Source organism: Periplaneta americana, chromosome 16 (genome assembly GCF_040183065.1).
Source record: "Periplaneta americana isolate PAMFEO1 chromosome 16, P.americana_PAMFEO1_priV1, whole genome shotgun sequence".
In the NCBI taxonomy this organism is placed as follows: Eukaryota; Metazoa; Arthropoda; class Insecta; order Blattodea; family Blattidae; genus Periplaneta; species Periplaneta americana.
The window spans coordinates 69,707,866-69,731,821 of NC_091132.1; the positions used below are offsets into that span (position 1 = coordinate 69,707,866).

The window sequence follows — 23,956 nt, forward strand, 5'->3', positions numbered from 1 at the left end:
TTAATGAGAAAATGAAAATACATATGCTTGAGGCTTGTTCCTTGTGGTTACATCATTATAAAACAATATACCTCTTAACTTTAGAAGACCGTACATGCTCTGAAAATATATTAAGTAATCTGATTATGTATTTAAATATGGTAATTATTATTGTCATCCTTTCACGTATTTAGGTCTTCTGGCCTGTAATGGTTTCAATTATTTGTTTATTCGGTCATCCCAAACTTCTCTTCCCTTTAGGTTGGTACCGGTAATGTAGGAGTTATTTAGATGTCCTGCAATTATTATCCATCCATAAATTTAAAAATTGACTGAATGTGTACCAGTAATTCTTTCAAGATGTCCAAGTTCCTTTTATGATCCAAAGCTGTACTTATCATCTCTGCTGTTGGGATTCGTTACTGATCCTATTTCTTTATAGTCCAGGGCTCACATCGACATAAGCCTAATCTACCGTACTAGTAATAAACTTGCCAAAGTTTTGTCAATGTTGACCCTAATGTAGGCTACTTTGCACTACAGAAGATTTAAAAATTGAATTTATGATTCCTATAGTCTTTATAAATGTGTACATTTTTATAGACATATGTTTTAATACTCGTACAACGTGTAACAATATTTTCATAACCTAAATATTTAAAAAAATTACCCTGTTCAAGAATTGACTACTGACAAAAATTTTACTTTCACTGTAATATTTTCTAGAGAAAAGCATAACTAGGGTTTTATATGTATGTATATATATATATATATATATATATATATATATATATATATATATATATAAATATGATGATGTTATAAGTTGTAAATGGCACGCTGGAGTTCATTTTTTGTTTTGGTAATATGAATTTGTCATCTACAAAGAGAATTGTATCTAAATTTCGAAGGTTGTTCATCATTATTGCTCCATGATATTCTAATCCCCAAAGCTCATTTAACTTATTGATTTAAATAGTAGGTCCTAAAGAGAAGTGGCAGTTATTTAAAAATACAAAGAGAATATAATTGTTTAAGTACCGGTAATATTCCTATTAAAATTTTAGTACAAAATTTAACAGAGTGTGAGTACCAGTACCTATAGTTCATATGTTGATTGCATCTAACTGTTTTAAAATTTCCACGAGAAGTTACTAATTTCTACATTAGACCAACACTGAAGCGAAAGTACACATATACCAAATCCTGGTGAGATAAAAAAAATTATATACTTCTGTATATCCAAATATTTAAAATAAGTGCTGAATGTCGAAATGTATCACCTGTTCCATGAACAAAAATATGTGTACACGAAGTTAGAAAAAGAAAGAAGTACCGGCAGCCTGTCTTTCTTGAACTATGCTTGATAATCAAGATAATGTAGGATAATGAGATCAAACCCGTAAACTAAGAGTGGAATCGTAAGTAAAGCATACCAGTATGGTAACCTTCGAATGCCGTTGGACAAAAAATTATGAACGTCATTTAATGCTTACTGTAGGAATACCGGGCACCTTATTGCCTTAATGGAAAGTAAAATCTGATATAGCGTACCAGAATAACGCAATGATAACGCTCATAACCAGCCTTTATATATGAATATTGGACACCATAAAATGTTTGGAAATGCTAATGTAACATTTATGAAAATCTCCAATTTTAAATCCACGCAACTTCTAGTACGACTGTAGCACCATAAATTGTAACCTATTACATCTTATAGGTCATGGAAGTTCCCTCTCGACACATTTCCTATGAAAAATATGTAGCTACCTCATAAAATTATTATAATAATTAATAAATATTCAAGTGCGTTTGTATGTTTGTAGGTATATCAAATAGTATTATGGCCTAACAAATAGAGTAACTTGGACGTATTTCAACACCTACTAATTCATTTGCAATTTCAACAGTTATTCATATTAAAACAATTTCAGGAACTGTTGCATGTTTATAACACCTACAAAACAAATGACCACTCCAATGTCCAGCAAGTAATTCGGGTTTACACTGGTCCATTATCATATGTGTTTACAGATTTTGTAGAAAATATAAAATGTAAATATTTATAATATATACTTGTTACCACCAATCTGCCGCCATTCTTTTTAATTAAATAGTTGATAAGTTAATCTTATTTACAATAGAGGTGTCCAGTTTTCGCTACTTCGTGGTCTTCTTTGGTTTGTAATCCACGTGGTCACCACGTGTCAGGAGTAGATGGTCATCAGGATCATCTGCAACAACGAGGTAACTTCTAATGAGATAAATGTTTCATAGCAATTTATTACAAATAGTGAAAAATGAAAAGAAAAAACTATCTCGTTTCTGTGCAAGATGTAATCAATCTACAATTATGTAATTAATACACTTTTACATGATAATATAGCTCGAACATAGCACAAGTCTCATTAGCTTAACGTTTGTAACACAGCATTTGTTGTACCTATTTCAGAGATATTGTAGCTTTGAGATGTAAACAAGTAAAGCATTATGTAATGGTACAAAAATATATAATACACAGCACCGGTACTTCATGGGTGTATGGAAACCTACAATTTTTAACGAGTTGTATGGGGAAGAGAAAATTTTGCCCATACAGAGCCATACAGAATATGGGTACCGAAGTTTTGTTCATGGAGATCTATATTTTTACACAGAGATCTATACTGATCTTAGATTATCTCTTGCTGTTCCTAATATATCTTCTTTGATGTTCATAAACATAAATGGTTCACCACTACAGTGCTGGACTCCAGAACCATTACATAAAGGAATAGTTGAAAAACCCCACAGGTCATAGTACTGCAGATACACGTTTTTTACTTACTTACGGCTTTCAAGGAACCTGGAGGTTCATTGCCACCCTCACATAAGCCCACCATCAGTCCCTATCCTGAGCAAGATTAATCTAGTTCCCACCATCATATCCCATCTCTCTCAAATCTATTTTAATATTATCCTCCCCAAAGGTCTTTTCTCCTCAGGTCTTCCAACTAACACTTTATATGCTTTCCTAGATTCACCCATACGTACTACATGCCCATACATCTCAAAAGTCTGGATTTAATATTCCTAATTATGTTAGGTGAAGAATACAATGCGTGCAGTTCTGCATTGTGTAACTTTCTCCATTCTCCTATAACTTCATCTCTCTTAGACCCAAATATTTTCCTAAGCAGGACTACCTATATAAAAAAGAATGAAACAAATACTAATGATCTGAAACAAAATAGTTTTATTCACAAATAACAAAATTGGGCTGTGGCTCATACTTCTGTTACAGTAAGCATTTGGAATTCTACCATTCTTTGTTTCACAATGGATCCCGAAAAGAGTACCCATATTCGGTGCTGGAAAATACGTATTCCACGTCAAAAACGGCTTTCAAGTAGGGAAATTGTCGAAAAGCTACAAATGAATAAGATTAAAGTAGCAGACATTATATTAAGATATACAAATAAGGATAGAATTGATTCAATTCCACAGAAAGGGAAACAAAGGATATTAAGTTCAAGGAAAATAAAGCAGACTCCCATAATCACGACACAAGTAAGAGTGTAGGCCTACACCCAGAAATCACCGGTGTCGAAGAATGATCGGGCAAGATAGCTAGAAGGATACTTAGTGAGAAAACCCTACGTAATTAACCTCAATAAAGGTAAGATATTTAAATATGCCCTAAAATTTGCTTATAAGGATGTAAGCTGCTGGAGTAAAGTTATATTCGAGGATGAAAGCAAATTTAACATTTTTGAGTCTGATGGCAAGACATTATTATGGCTCATGCCAAATCAAGAGCTTAGAAAACAAGTTCTGCAGCCAACAATCAAACATGACAGTGGTAATATTAAGGTTATGAGAATAGCTGGAGAATGTGTGTTCATTTAAGATATTATAAACAAAGAGAAATAAATATCTTGATGACAATCAAATGAACAATTTCCCGAAAAGTGCAGAGATATTCAGGATACTACAGACAATTCCACTTTTCTCACAATGACTTGAGGCATAAGGCTTATCTTGTACCTGAATGGCTTCTGTATATCTATTCTAAAGTCATGGAAACACCTCCCCAATCAATGGCTCTTAATCAAATAAAAAAAGTATGCAGCATGAATTGAATTTAAACAGGGAGTAAGGACATTCACAATTACATCAAAAGCAGATTGAAGAAGTTAATAGAAGAGTAGGAGTGCATTACTCTCAATAAATTACACAAAACGTCTTGTTGACAGCGTGCTAAGAAAGTTAAATGCAGTAATAAAGTAAGAAGAGTATCCCACAAAATATTTACTTCAAAGTGATTTAACATCTTAACGATTACAAGTTCACTAGGTGGATTTTTATTTTGTTAGTCGAATATTAATGTGGCGATGTTTTTTTGTTATAATTATATTAAACAAAATTTTGCAATTAAAGTGTAAGGTTTTATTCTCAAGATTATATGTTACCGATATATGAATAAATACGATTTAAATGTTTGATTTTACAGAAACTAATTGCTTCAATTATAAGTATAAATATTAGTTACAATCTCAAAACTAAAAACTATTAGCTTTTAAGGAACCTGCAGGTTCATTGCCGCACTCACATAAGCCCACCATCAGTCCCTATCCTGTGCAAGATTAATCCAGTCTCTATCATCATATCCCACCTCCCTCAAATCCATTTTAATATCATCCTTCCATCTACGTCTCGGCCTCCCCAAAGGTCTTTTTCCCTCCGTCCTCCCAACTAACACTCTATATGCATTTCTGGATTTGCCCATACATGCAAAAAAAAAACTATTTGCTTACGGAATATAAAAAAGAGTCACTATGTATTCCAAAATTTTGAATAGTGTATCACTTTAATATACTTACAAACTATGTCTGCAATTCAGAAATTAAAATAGAAACCTAATAGTACTGAAACAACTGAAGATCAATCATCAAATATTATTAGGAGTCACTGTACGTATTTCGTTTTAAAAATTGTTTGAATATACCAGTGCTTAACTTTAAAAAAAAAGTCTCACTTCATAAGAAAACATAACAAATTGATTTGTACCATACTTATAAAAAACATTTTTTGAAAGGAATGTATCTGAATGTGATAGCAGTTGGTTCACTTACCTCTTCCAAAGAAAGGGGGTTTCCTTTCATTTTTGTATCCAGGCTGTGGTAGCGCTCTGTGGACAAGAAACGACAATGTCAGAGTACCGTCAAGTACAAACAAATATCAGACAATTCAAGTTGTTTTTTCCCACGTACAACATACCGTGAGCAAGATGAAGGCGAACCATGGCCATGATGAAGCATTCTGCGGTGAGCACTTTGTTCTTGGCAAACCTGAGCACCAGACACTCCAGAACTTTGTTGCTTGCAGTGCCACCTGCTTCCCACAGGAGTGGCCGCAGGTTGTAGCTACTAGTTTTGCCTCCATGACCCCGATCAAACTTGTGAAATGCAACCTGCAAGCATCGGTATGAAATTTCACTTGTATCAAATTCACAGGATATTTGATCAACAAGAATACATCCAGGTATGTATATAATATAAAATAATAATAATTTATTTCTTTAATCTGGCAAAGCTAAGGCCAGTAGGCCTTCTCTTCCGCCCAGCCAGAAATTAGAGTCTATTAGAATTAGAGCTAATAGAATACAATTGGTTACATAGTTATTACATTAATATCTAGACCATAAAACAACATGAAAGTAAATAATGAAAGTTGGATAAGCAATGTTAGTGAGACAATAATAAACATTGGTAAGAAGTAGTAGTAGTAGTAGTAGTAGTAGTAGTAGTAGTAGTAGTAGTAGTAGTAGTAGTAGTAGTAAAGTCTGTGTGATGTATCTTGTCTCACTGTGAAAAGAGAGAGAAAGGATATATGTCTTACTTCGTCTGTATTGTTATGGAGATGGGGGAGTGGAGCGATGTCGTCTATCCATCCAGTGGCAGAAGGGACTAGTTCATACATTCTGTAGTGCAAAAGAAAAATAACAGAATATCTCTCTTCGCACTGTGTAGTTCCGTCACTGAGCTTGTCTTTCAAGAAACTGAGTTCCGGTAGCCTGTACAATAACAAGGTTTTGAAAGGAATCCTGAAAATTTACAACCCTCCTATAATCTCCACCCTCATTTGAAGGGACTTGGTTTTATTGCTACTGAGACAAGATAAACCTTACCAGGTGTAGTAGTAGTAGTAGTAGTAGTAGTAGTAGTAGTAGTAGTAGTAGTAGTAGTAGTAGTAGTAGTAGTAGTAGTAGTAGTAGTAGTAGTAGTAATAATAATAATAAAAAATAATAATGAGATAATTTAATTTAAATATTTATTCTGTGATATATATAACCATTAAACATTGAGAAACCTGAAACAGCTATTATTGTTAACAAGAATTGTTAGAAAAATATTTCGTTAGTCAATTCTTAAATTGGTTTGATGTCTGGCTGTCCCTGATTTAGTCGGTAGGGCATTCCAAGATGAATATGAGGATGTTTAGGCTAATATAATGAATCAAATATTGTATTATGTCATACAATAATAATAATAACAATAATAATAATAATAATAATAATAATAATAATAATAATAATAATAATAATAATATCAGCCACTAGTATAGTTTCAAGGAAATGAGAGAGACACTGTATTGGTACCTATATTAAGATGAAACAGTGCGACTAGAACAAGTTTTAAATACAATGTTCTCTTGGCCAAACGCCACAGATAATACTCACGACTTTATTTTCTATTTTAAAGATATTAAAAGATGAACTATGATTACTCCATAATAAGATACGTACCATATTTCAGATGACTATGTATAGGCTATATGGGTGCTATTCATAGACATTTCGCAGCACGCGCTACGAGCGTACTAAGCTAGCCCCGGCTATCCACTGGTTACTAGTACAGAATTCAAATCATATTCTATCACTAACACTGGTTTATGAATACGAAAAACGCTGATCATCCACTGGAAGCCCGCGCTAAAAATGTCTATGAATACGGCCCTTAGAGTCGTATAGATGCAAACCCCGATGTTTCCACTTTTCAGCGAAAATGAGATTTTCACGCAAAAAATTTCTCCACTTTGAAATCTAACTGTTCACTAATAATTTATAAGCAAATAACGACAATTCCTATGCATTTGAACACTGCAAATGCAGGGTTTAGATTCAAAAACCCGACATTTCCTCGGAGCAGTGAGATACAATCCCCGACATTTTCGTTAGCCAATACCTGATGCGAATTAAGTCACATGATTCCCGCCTTTGCTACCACTTATCAGCTGTACTTCGTTGCTGGCGAATTGGATATTGTGAAAGTGTTACTTAAAATGTTAAGTATAAAGTACTAAAGTAGCCTATAAGTATTTCCTGTATCTTCCCTCTAATAGGATTTTCGGGCAAATCTAAAAAATTGTAAGGAAAAGATAACGAATTATTAGTCCCCGAATATAAAGATATATTCCAGCAATTTGGTACAATAACATAACGTGGTGGTAATGACGCAGCACTATGATTGGAAAAAATATGCTAAACTTATGAAAATTCCTGAACAGTGGCATTTAAAATTCAACGAGAATAAGAGAATGATTCTGACTCGTGAAAATGGAATTCTGAAAATCAGACGTGAACCATTCTACAGATCTGGTCAATGATTTGCAAATTCTGTTTACAAAAAAAGTAATAACGTTGACAAGATCAAACTTGAAATTTTGTCATTAGATGTGTCGGTTAAAAAAGAAAAGTGTTCTGATATTGATTCATTACTAAAGCGCAGTGGCGTGTGGTGATAAATAATCCTGGTGGTGCACAAATATTTATTATGATTATGATTATGATTATGATATTATTATTATTATTATTATTATTATTATTATTATTATTATTATTATTATTATTATTATTATTATTATTATAGGCACTAACTACTACATAACTATTAACATATGTTACGTAGGTTACGTACATAATTTTTTTAGTCAAGAAATTGGAGTTAATCAGTTTCCTATAGGTCCAGTAATAGCAAAGTAAAGTGTTCAATTTCTATGCAGCACACCGTAAATAATATTGTTTTCGCTATATTGCGTTTTATAACACAGTTCACACGCTCACAAGCATTCGATACGTGTGTCGTCTCACCAGCCTTAAGTGCTAAGAAGTCAGCAGCTTTCTTTATTTCTTTGAAATCTCATCATGGCATACATCAAAATGGCTTGAAGGACTTTGTTCTGTATAGTGTTTGATGTGCTCTTAAACACTGTTCCACTTTCCAAATGTTCCTTAAGAGTGCGTCTAATTCAGAACTGAAATTGATGAGGCCAAGAAAAATACTAGCGTTTAAAGATGAGTTTTCGTCTTCGTGACCTCTTAAAGCCAACTCAAAAGCCCCACAAAACCGCACGCACATATCTGTTCTTGGTAACTTTATCATTGTGAAGTTTAACAATCCAATTGTGTCCATATGTTTGTTTGACCCAACACTGCTAATTTAACATTATTGTTGATATGTGCAGCTGAAGAATCGTGTTTTTTAATTCTTTCATTCATGTGCTTCAAATCAATCATATCTGCAGAACGATAATCAAAATTATTTAGTTACTACGCACAGTCCTAAATTCAAACAGAAAAATAGATACAATTCATAAAACGTACTTATTTTTGTCCATAAATGTTCGCCGTCGAACAATAGGCAAGGAAAACAAAATACAGCTTCTTTTATATTGCAGCCGCATATTGCATTTTTCGTAAGTCCGAGTGTTGAATTTTCTTGTCACTTCTCTATTACTGTTCTTCGTCACTTATAATTTTAGTTCATGTGTAGGTCTACCCATCTTCTTTATGTTGATCTTTTTGTTTGAAGGTCTTATAGAAAATTACACATTTAAAAGATTTTGCACACTATTCATTGTAACATTTATGATGGAACGAGCTTGAGAACACATCTGAAAGTGCTCCTAACCCCTCTTACGCACACTGTACTGCCTCCCTACCATGCTCCAAAGCCTGCCAGTGAAACAGTACTACTGCGCATGCTCGAATGGAACAGTGTGCCGCAAGTGTCGAGCGGTAAACGTAAGTCCCAGGCGTCAACAAGAACAATACACGTGCAGTGTTATTTTTACATAGTATTATAATAAAGAATTATGTCGCTCACATAGTCTACTGCAGCTCATTGATATAAATTAAAAACATGCGTTATTTGAAGAGGTGGTGCACTGCTCCTGTGCTCCTTAAGAAAAATCGCCACTGCTAAAGCGTCATTTCAGAAATGAATGGAACAAAGTGACCTTGAGTTCTACAGGCGAGTGGTTGATAATGCAGCACACAGTAAGTCATTACTAGTGGAAGAACAATGATAAAAGTGTGCAATGTTCGTTCAGTGGCCATGAATATTCTACCTTGTCCGTCATGTCATTTTGAGGTGATACTTAAGTGGACAGCATCAAATGAGTGATCCAGTAATATTGATTCTGGTCTGCAGTTATTTTATCCTCTGTGAAGAACAAGTTTTTCCTCACTCTGATACAAATAACTTGACACTTACCCTCCAGAACTGCAACATGTGCATCAAGACAGGTATGTCCACCACATTAATGCGGCCACTGATGTTATAGTCTCGAAGCATGATCAGAGACTTGCAGAGTTCCAGACTGGGCTTCTCCGATAAGTAAACTGAAAAAAATAAGCAGAGTTTACTTAAGGAATCATTACAATTTCAAGATTATTTTTCATTACCGGTATTCTAAACAAACAGTACATAGTGGTAATTACCAATGGCAATTTACTAGATGGACAAAGTGAATCAAAGACAATCAGATATCTTAGAATCACAAGTAGGCCTATATGTATCGTACTTTAGTTGTGTAGCAACCTCATTCCAGCTGATGTGATTGTAGCACTTTAGAACCAAAGATTTGAACTCTAAAGAAATGCCGACACAACTAATTTGTCATAAAGCTTTAATTGCGTCTTCTTTTTTACTTAATGATCATTTTATTGTTCCACAAAGAGTATGGAATTTCGTTATTTCATTTATTACGTTCTTGTAACCAAAAGAGACACCGCAACATTGATAATAATTAAAAGGTGGAATTGTTAAATTGTTTTGTAATACTATTCTCGTTTGGATGTGTAGTTTTTCTCGGAATAACATTATCCTGTTATCTTTCTTGTCACAAACTGTAAACTTATATGTTAACATACATTATTTAATTTAAAAATGCTTTGACATCTCGTATTTATTTTCAGAAATTGATAATCGGCGTATATCATCATCATCATCATCATCATCATCATCATCATCATCATCATCATCATCATCATCATCATCATCATCCCCTATCAACAAAAAACTGAGTGTAACAAGTAGTCAACAGTTTTGGATCTCACATACGTAAATTCTTCCTCACAGTCCCAAATTTCCTTGCAAGGTCGCGTGCTCGAGTATCTACCGTTTAATTGTTTTTCCAACATTATTCTCAATTGATTCAATTCGATTGGCCTACATTCATCTTTGCAACAAGAGTGACAATATACTGTTCGTAAGTATTAAAAAATTAAAATTAGGCTACACAAAAGTAAAGTCTACAAAACATTACAAAAGCAGTTATTATCAGGACTGCAATAGGTCATAGGCCTAATAACACATTTTCTCAATTTTCCTGCTCTCGACTCATCGTCGTCGTCGTCGTCGTCCTCATCATCCAGGGTCGCCGTTTCAATGTTTGCTTATGAGGACAAGATTTTTAGCCAAGATCTTAAAAGGTAGCCTACCTATATCACGTGGCGTATTTTCCCTCCTATTTCCTCTGAAATGAACTATTTTCCATACCGTAAATTTGGGTAAATTTTACCACTCATAAAAAATTGGTTTGAACCATATCAGATGCATTGAATTTATTTTTGAAATTCATTTTTTTTTTCCATTTTTGTATTATTTTAAGTCACAAATAGGGCTGAATTTGTTTTTGTTTTATGGTGATGTATAGTACATTTACAGTATATTTCTAGCTTCCACACCTACCATAGACCTAGTTTTAGATTCTCTTAATGCACATTCTTCATTCTAGACACTTACTATACAGTGGTCAGTAAAATTTTCACGGCTTCCTAAACTGTACTTTTTCACAACAGTTACACGATTCCATAAAAAACTGTGATTTAAGTCCTGTCTCTCCCCCCCCCCCCCAATGTCGCAGCTGCTCCCCTTAAAAGAAGTTCCTAGCTACGGCCTAACTATGGCCCAGCACTGCGACTTTTACGATCTATTGCGCTAACCCTCAACCTAGGGGCATTACCAACCCACACCGACTGACTACACTAAGGTTCGCTGTGTACCCAGGTTTCGAGTAGGCAACCTCCCCCTTCCCAGTCCCTAGGCTAGTCCTCTTCGTGTATCGCCAGCCACAGCCAGGAGCAAATTCTTGAGAGATTAACAACTGGCAACAAAAATAAATCTCATTAGAGTCTTCAACATATCTGGGGAAGGGGGGGGGGGCGTACAAGGTGCTTTGGGGGCAAAGACCACCCTCTAGCTACAGGCCTGGCCATAGTGCTTCCTCTGAAAAATTTAATTCCATTACGTGCGTGACACAATTTTTGTTATTGTTAAGAGGTTCAGGAAGTGAACCGAAAATCAGATGTCACAATAAAACCATCTTTTTGGCTGAAAACAATCTGCTAGTATGCATCAGTATCAGGAGCATGTAGCATTCAGTCGTAAGCAGTGATATTCTAAATGCATCAAACATCAATAACTCTTCATGAAACGTATTTCTGTACGTACTTCCATGGCAGAATATGGTATTACTGGTAAAATTAGTGATGATATGTATAACTGTTTCTTCAAACAAGGTCTCACCTTTCCAATGCGCTTTTAGTATCTTCTGTAGTTGTGCCGCATCGACTTCTGGTGGATATTTGAGCAGTAATTTCGCCACTATAGACTTCCCATCAGGCTGCAACAGATACAACAATCTTTGAAGATACGCATGTATCATTAATCTATTGTTAAAGTGAGTGAAAATAACTTATTTTAAACAGTCATTTGTTCTTTGTTGCCATTAGTAATATACACATATATTTCGAAATTTCATTATTAGTGAACTATTACGAATTGTCAGATAGTGAATTCCTATCTTAATTTTAATGTAGTGTTAAAGGAATATAGGCCTGAAGTATACAGTTGCTCAATTATTAAAAATAAAAACTACTTTTAAAGGATTTTAGTAATTTTAAGGATTATCACAAATTACTGAGTTGCTACGAAACATTTTTTTGTAATTAATCCTTAAATATGTTCACTGAAATGTTTCGAGTATTTTATTCTATTTTAAAATTACGCTAGAAATAAGCCTATAAAAGTTCTTCTTAAACAGCGAACCATGTATCTAAAGATATTTTAAGAAGACAGGAAGAAACCACCGAATTTCAAAACAAATTACAGGAAAAAAGTTTAAATACCATGGTTATATCTGATAAATGTTTCTTTATTACTAATAATGTTAGCAACGAAATGAACACATCTCTTTTTATTTTAACATCCTGGTTAGAAGGTAGTTTTGCATTATTTCCATTAAAAATACAATCAAACACTACCTTTCATAGACCAGTAACTTCCCAGACAATTCACAGGCAATTGAGATGTTATATTTTCAAATCTTTGAATATTCTCAAAAAATGCAATACATTTCATTAAAAGTTTCTGAGAAATGTTTAATAACTAGAAAAATAAATAATGCAATGGAACATTTTCCTAAAGAGAAAACCTTCCCATGAATTTTACGTGCGTGTATCAGTGTTCATACTATACCAGTAGTTATCAATCTTGTGAACCTTAATGCTTAACGCATTTTAAATTACCTAAATCACTGAAAAATATGACCAAAAATAATATATTTTCTAAATGATACTTTCATATTGCGGTTCACAACTCTGGTTCTCTGACTACACCTTATGGAACGCTAAGGAATATTTTAATGGAGTACAGTAAAATCCCTCGTAACCGGCACCCAAATAACCGGCAATACCAATACAACGGCACTTTTGGCTAGGTCAAAAAAAGTTTAAATCTGCCATATTTCCACAGTTTGAGCCGTCAGTTTTGCCACATTAGAAAGTTCGCATGAACTTTCATATTTTCAGTGAATATTCGAACCTAAAATTAGTGTATTATTTGTGTTATGTGATGTGTTTTAATAAATAAAATCCACACAGTTTTTTTTAAGTTAATTTAATTATGTTCGAGTCGTCAGTGTTGCCACATTAGGAAGTTCGCATGAACTTCAATATTTTCAGTGAATATTCGAACCTAAAATTAGTGTATTATTTGTGTTATGTGATGTGTTTTAATAAATAAAATCCACACAGTTTTTTTAAGTTAATTTAATTATGTTCGAGTCGTCAGTGTTGCCACATTAGGAAGTTCGCATGAACTTCAATATTTTCAGTGAATATTCGAACCTAAAATTAGTGTATTATTTGTGTTATGTGATGTGTTTTAATAAATAAAATCCACACAGTTTTTTTAAGTTAATTTAATTATGTTCGAGTCGTCAGTGTTGCCACATTAAGAAGTTCGCATGAACTTCAATATTTTCAGTGAATATTCGAACCTAGAATTAGTGTATAATTTGTGTTATGTGATGTGTTTTAGTAAGGAAAATACACACAGTTTTTATGTTTATTCAGTTATGAGTAAGTGATAGAGAAATAAGCTTCACATGGCTGCAGTTTCAACATTTTGCACCATGAAATAGGAACTTTTTTTATATACCGGTATTTATTCAATTATACGGCAAAATCTCGTATCCGGAACTAGCCTGATCCCTTTGGTGCCGGATAAGAGAGACTCTACTGTAACCTAATTCTTTAATAACTATCCCTTGATAACTTTTAAATTAAAACATAAAGGAACTGTGTCAATATTCAGAGAATTTATTATCTTACTTCAGAGAACATTTCTCAGAATTTATTATCATGAAACTTCCTTAGGTTCTTAACACTGATATAAGGGTGAACTCAATATTTATAGATGTTTTAACAAAAACGTTCCTGGCAAGGAACTCAGAGAGACCTTACTTATCAAAAGTATGATCTAGTTGCTTTAGTTTTCGTTACTGTCTACAGTTTCAATATGGTGAATCTTGAGTTGCATTATTCACCCAAACATTCCCCTCTAGGAGTGGAGCGCCGTAATAGTAGAACCTTTTGCCGCCGTAGATTTGTCTTTGGTACACCATGAGAGGCATTCTACGTAGCGTCATATGATGATAATAAAATGGAGCAATTAGTCGCGACAACCTAATCACCGAGCACTATTATCCACCAAAAATTATTTTATTTGGACCCATTGACATTCGAATCCGGGTTACCAGAGAGGAAAGCTGGCGTTCGTCTAACAGTGCGCCATGTGGTGAAATATAAGAATAGGTAGTAGTAAAGTGGCTCCTAGGCGATCAATATTTAAGGTTGCGCAATAATATTGAGTGTGTGTATGTTGGATGGGAAATGCCTGTTATTATTCGGTTGAGAAGCTTTTATCATCCAGTCTGCTGTCAAAAAATCTGAAAGTTAGGATTTATGAAACAGTTATATTACCGGTTGTTCTGTATAGTTGTGAAACTTTGACTCTCACTTTGAGAGAGGAACATAGGTTAAGGGTGTTTGAGAATAAGGTGCTTAGGAAAATATTTGGGGCTAAGAGGGATGAAGTTACAGGAGAATGGAGAAAGTTACACAACACAGAACTGCACGCATTGTATTCTTCACCTGACATAATTAGGAACATTAAATCCAGACGTTTGAGATGGGCAGGGCATGTAGCACGTATGGGCGAATCCAGAATTGCATATAGAATGTTAGTTGGAAGGCCGGAGGGAAAAAAACCTTTGGGAAGGCCGAGACGTAGATGGGAGGATAATATTAAAATGGATTTGAGGGAGGTGGGATATGATAGTAGAGAATGGATTAATCTTGCTCAGGATAGGGACCAATGGCGGGCTTATGTGAGGGCAGCAATGAACCTCCGGGTTCCTTAAAAGCCAGTAAGTAAGTAAGTAAGTAAGTAAGTAAGTAAGTAAGTAAGTAAGTAAGTAAGTAAGTAAGTAAGTAAGTAAGTAAGTAAGTAAGTAAGTAATTAAGTAAGTAAGTGTGTATGTTGGATTGAGAGAATGTGCAATATTATTAAATAAGCTATATCAAAAACTTTTTGAAATATATTGTGCAATCTGAAATATATTGTGACGTCTGTAGGTAGCATTGCTAATATCCTATCAGTTGAAAAGCCGTGGAGTATAGTCGCTCTCCTCTGTCACAAATCGTAATGTTCGTTGTTTGTTTGAAAATTCTTTTTTTTTCCCGTACCAGTAGTTCTCAGTTTGGTTCTTTGTTTTGTTTCTATATCGTACCCTTTTTCTTATTAATACGGTATGAGCGCGAAAAGTGAAGAAAGAGCATGTATTATTGAATGCATACAACTTGACAAAACTTTACTAGTTTTGTGGAATGCCAAGTCGTATGAATATAAAGACAGAAGAAAAATGAGGCGTATGAGGTGTTGCTCAATAAATATAAAAAGAGAGAATCTACAGCTACAAAGGTAGATCTAACGAAAAAGTTTAATTCTTTTAGGTCAGCAGCGTTTCGTCAGCATTGCGAAGGAAATTAGATTATTGTGCAATAATATTAATTTCGGGTTGAGTTGTCTAGGGAGAACGTCAATATTATAGCACAGTATTACACGTCTAGGGATCGCTTAAGGAGGTAGAAGTTACATTTTCAAGAAAATGGGGAATGGAGACACTAATATTTCTAAGTTTGGATGGTAATCATAATTTTTTAATTCTCTTATAAGCGATAGTTAGCATATTTTCCAATCTTTTAATGATTCCATACTCCGTTAGAAGATTGAAAATTTGACTAGCATATGTGATTGTTAATTTACTATCATAGGCCTATCAATTTTCATCTCCTGAAGATGTTCCCTAATTTCATAAAAATCTTTGTTCCAATAAACTAGTTATACTTATTATGCTTACTAATGCAAAGTTTCAAACTGAGTTTTAAATTTATTGTAATTCTAATATGAGTAAAGTAAGTTTCTTATTATCCTTTACTTTATTTTTTCCTACCAGTACTATTGTGGGTGCATTGGAGTCATCCATGAATTCCGTGGAAATATTCCTGAACAGCATGTTGTCCTCGTTTACTTCCCTGTAAAGAAAACAATAGTATTATCAATACTATTATACACCGGACCGAATATTTCACTTCATATCGCCAAAAAATTGTAATCTTGTAAACTTTTGACTTGTTCCACATCTTAAAGCTTCAATGCTAATGTAAGATCTATGGAATAGAATAAATGAATTTAAATGAAACAAGACTAATAAGACATCGACCATAAAAAACATGATAGAGAGTAAGCGTCTATCCCGTTTACGCTGGTGGAGTCATATTTGTGGTGGACAGAGCCAAGATTCCTGAGGGTTTTCCTCAGGTTTTCTCGTTTTCCTCCATCATTCCACCGTCACTCTTCATTTCAATATTCATTATCATAATTTCAATATTATTCACTCAAAACGGTGCGGAGTGAAGTGGTATTGTGACTGGCCTGCAGATGGTATCAATATGAGAAGAGACGTCAATACAGTACCTGTACGCGTACGGTTTCGGAAGTGTGGAAAGGTACTCTAGTGGGACTTTATCCGAACTTTAAGTCTAATGGCTGAATCAACAGATGACACCACATAGCTGAGTTACGAAACCTATAAAAAGTACGGCCGATCTAACTTAAAAAAATCACTCCTAAATGGAGTGGTAAGGATTTTTAAGACATAATAGTCCAGTAGAAGCCCCACCTCTATTTACAAAATGAATGTGTAGCCTGTACGCGCGACAGAAGTGAAACTTAAGTTATGGATATTTAATAATCTTTTTCCGGTGTTAGTGCAATAAGAGGCAATAAATTATCTATTTATTTATTTATTTATTTATGTATTTATTATTTATTTATTTATTTATTTATTTATTTATTTATTTATTCTGGTGCAGTTAAGACCATCAGACCTTCTCTTCCACACCACCAGAAATACAAATACAATAATAGAAATAAAAAGGAAAAAAAATACACTATAAACAAAGTAAAGCCACACAAAAATATACACAGGTTGCAGTCACACAAACTTTGAATGAGTGATTAAGTATCATAATTAATTATATCCTAACTAATTAACTAACATAGGCCTAAACAAGAAACTTGCAATTTTAATTTAGATGGTCTAATCTAATTATGGTTAAATTGAACACTGTTATACTCAATACACTTCCAGCAACTGCTCTATGTGGCACCGGCACTGTCGAGAATAAGAATATCTAAGGCTGGTATTCATAGTCGACACTTTCGATTAAAGTGTCCTTTGGAAGACGCAAAGACAGTCGACACTTTGGTGCAAAGGAACACTTTGGATGAAAGTGTAGTTCCGACCACACTTTGAGCCGAAAGTGACACTTTGTAGAAAAATGGCGGACGTCTTGGTAATTGTCGAATTATTAGAACGTGCGGAAGAGATGGCACAATTAGTGGACAATGTACAAATTAGAGATAGGCCTAAAGACAATCCCGTGGAATTTTATAATGATATAGAATTTAAAAAAACAGTTCCGATTTGATAAAGAAACTTATTGAGATTGCTTATATTTTCGATGACTGGTTGACAAAAACGAATAATAGATGTTTGCCAGTGCCTCCAATAATACAGTTATTGACTGCATTAAAATTTTATGCTACAGATATGTACCATACATTAATATTATAGTTCAGGTATTTCTGTAGTAACATTCGTATATTTATAACCTCAATTCGATGAAGTGATACGTAGGTAGATATGCCTATATAACCTATTTTTTATTACTGAAACGAATTTTTTAACTTAAATAATATTAAACTAACTTCAATCTAATGTAGGCATAACTATCTTAAATCAGCATTGAGAGACCTCACGTGCCTGCCTTCTAAGCAGATTCCATAATTATATTGGGTTTAAAATTATTTTGATTTTTGTTGACGACCTGTATTTTGAGATAAGATTTATCTTGATGTTGATATAATCATTACTGTTTTGATACTGGTAATATATATTTTCATGCCGGTAAGCAATACATCTACTGTCTCTAGTTCATGTGCAGTCATAACCTCACCATGAAAAGAGATCTCATACTATTAGGCCTATTTTGTTTTGCATTGTAGAAACATTTGGCATTCAAAATATTCCTGAAGAGCAAGCAGGCAATAATGGAAACGAGAAAGAGAAAATAGTAGTAGTAGTAGTAGTAGTAATAATAATAGCAGTAGTAATGTGTTTATTACATTCTTTTTTTACTTCTATTCACTATTCACGAAAAAGACAAAAATGAAAATAACGAAAATAACACGATATATCAATGAAGCAGATACGTATAAAACCTAACCTAACGATATAAATTTAATGATTATATATATATATATATATATATATATATATATATATAAACATACAGAAAACTTAACCTACTTAGTCCAACTTAACCTAACTATATAAACTAGTAGAAGACTACAAAAGGCTACAAAATCTGACCGAACTATATAAATCAGTGGAACGGATACAACAAAATCTAACTTAGCGATATAAATCAATGAAAAAGATATGTAGAGAACCTAATCTAACTATATAAATTAATGGATCAGTTATGTACTGTACAAAACCTAACCTAATTTCACCAGCAGTATCATTAACTATTTAATAAAATGTTGTATATCTGAACTGACTGAAATAATCTAAACTATCGGCAACAAAAACTAGAAACTGAAATAAAACAACTTTAAATATATATTTTCTTTCTCGCGCGATCAATTAGGCTCCCAATTCAAATCACAAGCATTGTAATTTGTAGGTTATACGTCATTAAATTGTTATTGTTTGTTCACTTGTTTTGAAAGGCATTGTGGGACTTCTGTTACCAACCAAATTGTAACTCTACACTTTGCTGGCGTAAAGTGACACTTTGTGAAGTGCACTTCTTCAATTGTCTATGAATACCACTAATATGAAAGAGCCACGTTCGTCAAAAGTGTCACTTTGCAAAGTGGTGATATAAAGTGTCGACTATGAATACCAGCCTAAGAACTTTGTACCACCACAAGAGATGATAAGATATTCTCTCACGGTCGAAGGACAATAACATCAGTGACCAGTCTACAGGACGAGTTGTGTACACTCTCTTTCAATCCTCTGATAACGCTGGACAACATATTTAAAGACTTTATTAGCAACATTTGGTAGAGTAGAGTTGTTATTAAAACATGGTAACTAAACCTTAATATAGTTTTTACCAAATCCATGAAATAAATCGATTATTTTTGACGAGAGAAATAAACAGAACCTAATTCAGTATACAATATCTTCTACAATAAAAATGTATAATGACTTACCCCTTTAAATATAGGGTAAAGGTTGGTAATACTGTGATACGAGTAATATTGTGTTAGTTCTTTTTGAGAATTTATTACAATTTTACTGAGCGATAGAAGGACCGGCTTTGTGCAACAATTTGTCCACGAACATTCCCTTAATACAGCCGTGGCGAAAATGTGATCGTGCGCCGAGCCACCGTGTAACCTGCAACGTGCATAGCACCTGGAGGGAGGCGGACACCCGAAGGGGAAGTGAAGCAACTGTCTGACTTATTAACGGATTTTCATTTTCCTTACGTCAAGCACTTAAATATAATTTTATACAGTATAAGGTTACAAACTAATGTTTAGTAAGTGTAACAAGAAAAAAAAAAAATCATTTTTGACAAACGTAAGTTGTAGCGAACATGGCTTTAACAGAGCAAGCGAAAGAACGAAACTTTGGATAGACCTATTTATTTTTTGGCAAAGATTTGAAAAGTTCGACATTTGTCAAGTTCTTACATCTAGCTTTTATTTAACATCACATTGCAAATCTGTGAGTTTAAATTGAAGATCTAACCGCATTATTCATACATCTGCTGAAAATAATAATAATAATAATAATAATAATAATAATAATAATAACAACAACAACACTTAACCTTTTAATGTTTCATGAGTAACATGTAGTATAATGCAGTTTTATGTTATACAACCGTTTTCCTCGTAATACTTGTGAACAAATCATACATTTAATATTCTCATCATATTGGCAGCAAGAAAATGCGTTCTCGCATCCTACTTGAAACTTTCGTTTTTGTAGAGGTACGTGGTTTCGAAAGAGACATTGCGATGATACGCAACTCGCACGTCAGAGACAAATACAAATGGAACGGTGTTTGATTCCAGTGAGTGAGAGGGTGGGGGTTGGGGGAGGTAGGAAGCAAGAGAAATGCATAGCTATCATTGCGAGCTACAATGTGCTCGCGAGTCACATTTTCGCCACGGCTACCTTAATACGTTGACGCAAAAAACCGATCTTCCTCACGCTCAGTAAAATTGTAATAATTTCTCAAAAAGAAATACCACAATATTACTCGTATCACAGTATTACCAACCTTTACCCTACTTTACGATAGTGAAATTTGTGTAAATTGGTAGAAAACTATAACAATTTTATTTACGCAATGTGCATAATCTCGTAGCAACAACACCCAAAACCTCCTTAAAACGTCAAAGAATTTTGTTTCACAGCGTTCGTCTCGAACCCTGCCTAAATAAGTTTTGTTTAAAAAATAAATCAAATTCCAATAATCCTTGATATACTGTATCACAATATAAATTTGTACCTTGACCAGATGGTGTTAGGTTTAAGATAGTAGTAACTATGATTTCCAACTGTAATAGTCGTAAAACCATACTTCATGCTTACCAGATGTTGCTTTGCTCATCCGTGAGGATCCGAAGAAGGAACTTGCCGTCACAATTTGGAATGTTGGTCTGCGGTACCACAATGTAGTCCCCGGGTGGAAGAGTGAAGAATGTCACCACTTCGCGGGCTACGGAGTGATTCGTCACATCCAGAGGCTTCTGCAACCCGACACACAGTTCCATTTATGGTAAACACCAATGCAATTTCTTATAGGTATAATAAAACCCACATATTGTCACGTAGTACTAATTATAAGCTGAAGCAGCTGCAGGGGTAGGTAATAGCGTTTTATTATTCACTGCAACTTTACATTTATTGCAGATTTCATGACGTTACTTTTGAACTCCAGATGTCACGTAGTGTCTGTGAGATGTGAGATTCTTATCTTCTGGCAAAAGGCAGAACATTACAGTGAGTTATCGTAAGTAAGCTTTTAATGCTCGGAAGGAGACTTTTTAAACTAATAATAAGTATATTTAAAGAATTTAAAACACTGATAAACTTTATTGAACAAGTAATGACTATTTCCATGTGTTCATTTAAATTCTGGTGGTAAATTAGCTAACTGACTAGTTTCGACGTGATTTTTTCATCATCCTCTGAATCAGAGTTTAAGCTAGAAAATAGTAGTGTAGTGTAATGCCGAAAGGTACTTGTGCAGGTATAAACCTGTCACACTCGTGGGCCTTAGATCGAACTTAGGATTAAGATACAAATTAGATTTACTTTAAACGTTATTTTAAGTGATCATGCTTAATTTAATTTAGGATGCTCATTATTATTATTATTATTATTATTATTATTATTTATCATTATTATTAATTATTGTTTTTATTAGTTGTGTTTATTATTAATTGTCATTATTGAATGTAGTTAGTTACCACTGCCACCGGGTATATACCCATTTGCAGTGTGAATAAATACATACATACATACATACATACATACATACATACATACATACATACATACATACATACATACATACATACATACATACTGGGTGTTCAGTTCAAAGTGTGTCATGGCTCGCTGTATGCCGTCATGTGGCTAGCCGATGAGCCTAGAGAATTCAATCTTCCTACACTTCCGCAAAGGTGTATTACCTAGGAGGCAGAGAAGTTGCCTAGCAAGTACGGCGTTCATTCTGAAGAGTACGTACCGATGCGTACGATAACGCCGGTAGTGGCAGGAATGTGAACTGTTTGGAAATACGTACTGTCGGGATATGGGGAGAGGGTTAAGACGATTACTTACGTATTTGTTGACATTAACTTCGACGGTCAACATGGACACGGAGTATTTGATTTGTGTTGTGGAATGTTACCGTACGCAACCGATGATAAATACCCTGCGTATGACTTGCTGGCGCAAAACACAGTTCGAAAGAGGTTATGGTAGCACACAGACCGTACAGACCGCCATCTGTTGCTACGACGTTCGAGTTATACCGTACACGTTCTCAAGTTCAGATTGAAGAACGCCTTGAATAATAGGCAACTTCTCTGACATACAAGCTGAAACTCGCTTCAAATCGGTGACTCAACAACAGTGACGTCATGACATACTTTGAAATGAACACCCAGTACATACATACATACATACATACATACATATATAATTGTCCTAAAAATATTATAAATAATTGTGCAGAAAGATAAAATTAATAAAGTATGCAGAAATAGAAAATTATGTAATTTGTTTCTTGGAGTTTTATTACTTTCAATCCATCTTATCACATTCTAGATATACTTATGTAAGTACATCATTAGACGTAGGTATGTTTAGAATCAATTACTGCTGAATTTACATCACATTAAAATAGGTTATTTCTCTAAATATTGAAATTCTTTACTAGTAGGTCCTTCAAGATTTGTTAGCAGAGTACTAACTCTTTTTACTGAAAGGCGGTTTCTAATTCCAGTTTTTACCAGATTCATGCAACTAAATCCTTGCTCACAACTTACAGTATGCGATGGAATTATATAAATCAATTAGAATAAATTGTTCACTCAACTTACATGAATTGCACCAACTCTTTGAAATCAATTCCTGAACATCTATTGCGCAATACCTTTTTGAATATTGCCTATGCCATTAGCATTTAATTTAAATTCAGATTAGTTCAAACACATCTCTGATTTCATTTTCTCCATTATCATCTTCGTTTCTGAAGTCCAATGTTGTTGTCGCATTTTTGCACATTTACATTCAAAGTTTGTTGCATTTTTAGAAGTCGAGTAGTAAAATGCGACAAATGAGACTGTGGCTCAAACCCTGCTCTAAATTCTTAAAAAAAAAAACCACGTTGAAACTAGACAATCAGGTAATTTATCACCAAAATTTAAATTAACACAGTGAAGTACTCATTACTTGTTAAATAACGTTCATCAGTGATTACGTAAGTGTTAAAAGAGTGTATCCAAGAATGGCAAATTTAAAAAAATTTCAAGATATACATAAGGGGAAATGGAATTAGATTTTGGGTGAACACTTTGATTTATTTTTTATTTTACAAATTACTTATTTGGTTTGTCAACTTTAAAATTGTATATAGAAAGAAAAATACAGAAGATAAACTTGCGAATTCTAAATGAGGCAGTAGAACAAGCCGACAGCTTCAAATACTTGGGATGTACTATAAGCAGTAACATGAGCTGCTGCCGGGAAGTCAATAGGAGGATAGCAATGGCCAAGGAAGCTTTTAATAGAAAAACGAGCATCTTCTGCGGACCTCTGGAAAAAGAACTAAGGAAGAGATCAGTAAAGTGCTTTGTATGGAGTGTGGCATTGTACGGGGCAGAAACATGGACATTACGACGAAGGGAAGAGAAGCGAATGGAAACGTTTGAAATGTGGATATGGAGAAGAATGGAACGTGTGAAGTGGACAGACAGAATAAGAAACGAAGCTGTGTTGGAAAGAGTGAGTGAAGAAAGAATGATGCTGAAACCGATCAGGAAGAGGAAAAGGAATTGGTTGGGTCACTGGCTGAGAAGAAACTGCCTTTTGACGGATGCACGGGAAAAAAGTTCGAGGTAGAAGAAGATATCAGACGATAAACGACATTAATATGTATGAATCATATAAGGAAACAAAGAGGAAGGCAGAAAATAGG

The 23,956-nt window shown here is 34.1% G+C and overlaps 1 protein-coding gene across 2 annotated transcripts in view; it reads right to left on the minus strand.

Moving 5' to 3' along the window:
- Positions 1–1,665: 1,665 nt before the first annotated feature.
- Positions 1,666–23,956, minus strand: part of LOC138716410 (calpain-1 catalytic subunit-like) — a 462,282-nt gene continuing 439,991 nt past the window's right edge. The window contains exons 11-17 of one of the 2 annotated variants that reach the window (XM_069849474.1): positions 20,839–20,996; positions 16,105–16,186; positions 11,835–11,931; positions 9,519–9,646; positions 5,242–5,434; positions 5,097–5,152; positions 1,666–2,216 (exon numbers count right to left, since the gene is read on the minus strand). In XM_069849474.1, coding sequence (XP_069705575.1) covers positions 2,190–2,216; positions 5,097–5,152; positions 5,242–5,434; positions 9,519–9,646; positions 11,835–11,931; positions 16,105–16,186; positions 20,839–20,996 — 741 coding nt within the window. In that variant the 3' untranslated portion in view covers positions 1,666–2,189. The remainder of the gene's footprint in view (positions 2,217–5,096; positions 5,153–5,241; positions 5,435–9,518; positions 9,647–11,834; positions 11,932–16,104; positions 16,187–20,838; positions 20,997–23,956) is intronic. The other variant, XM_069849475.1, reaches the window with a different exon arrangement.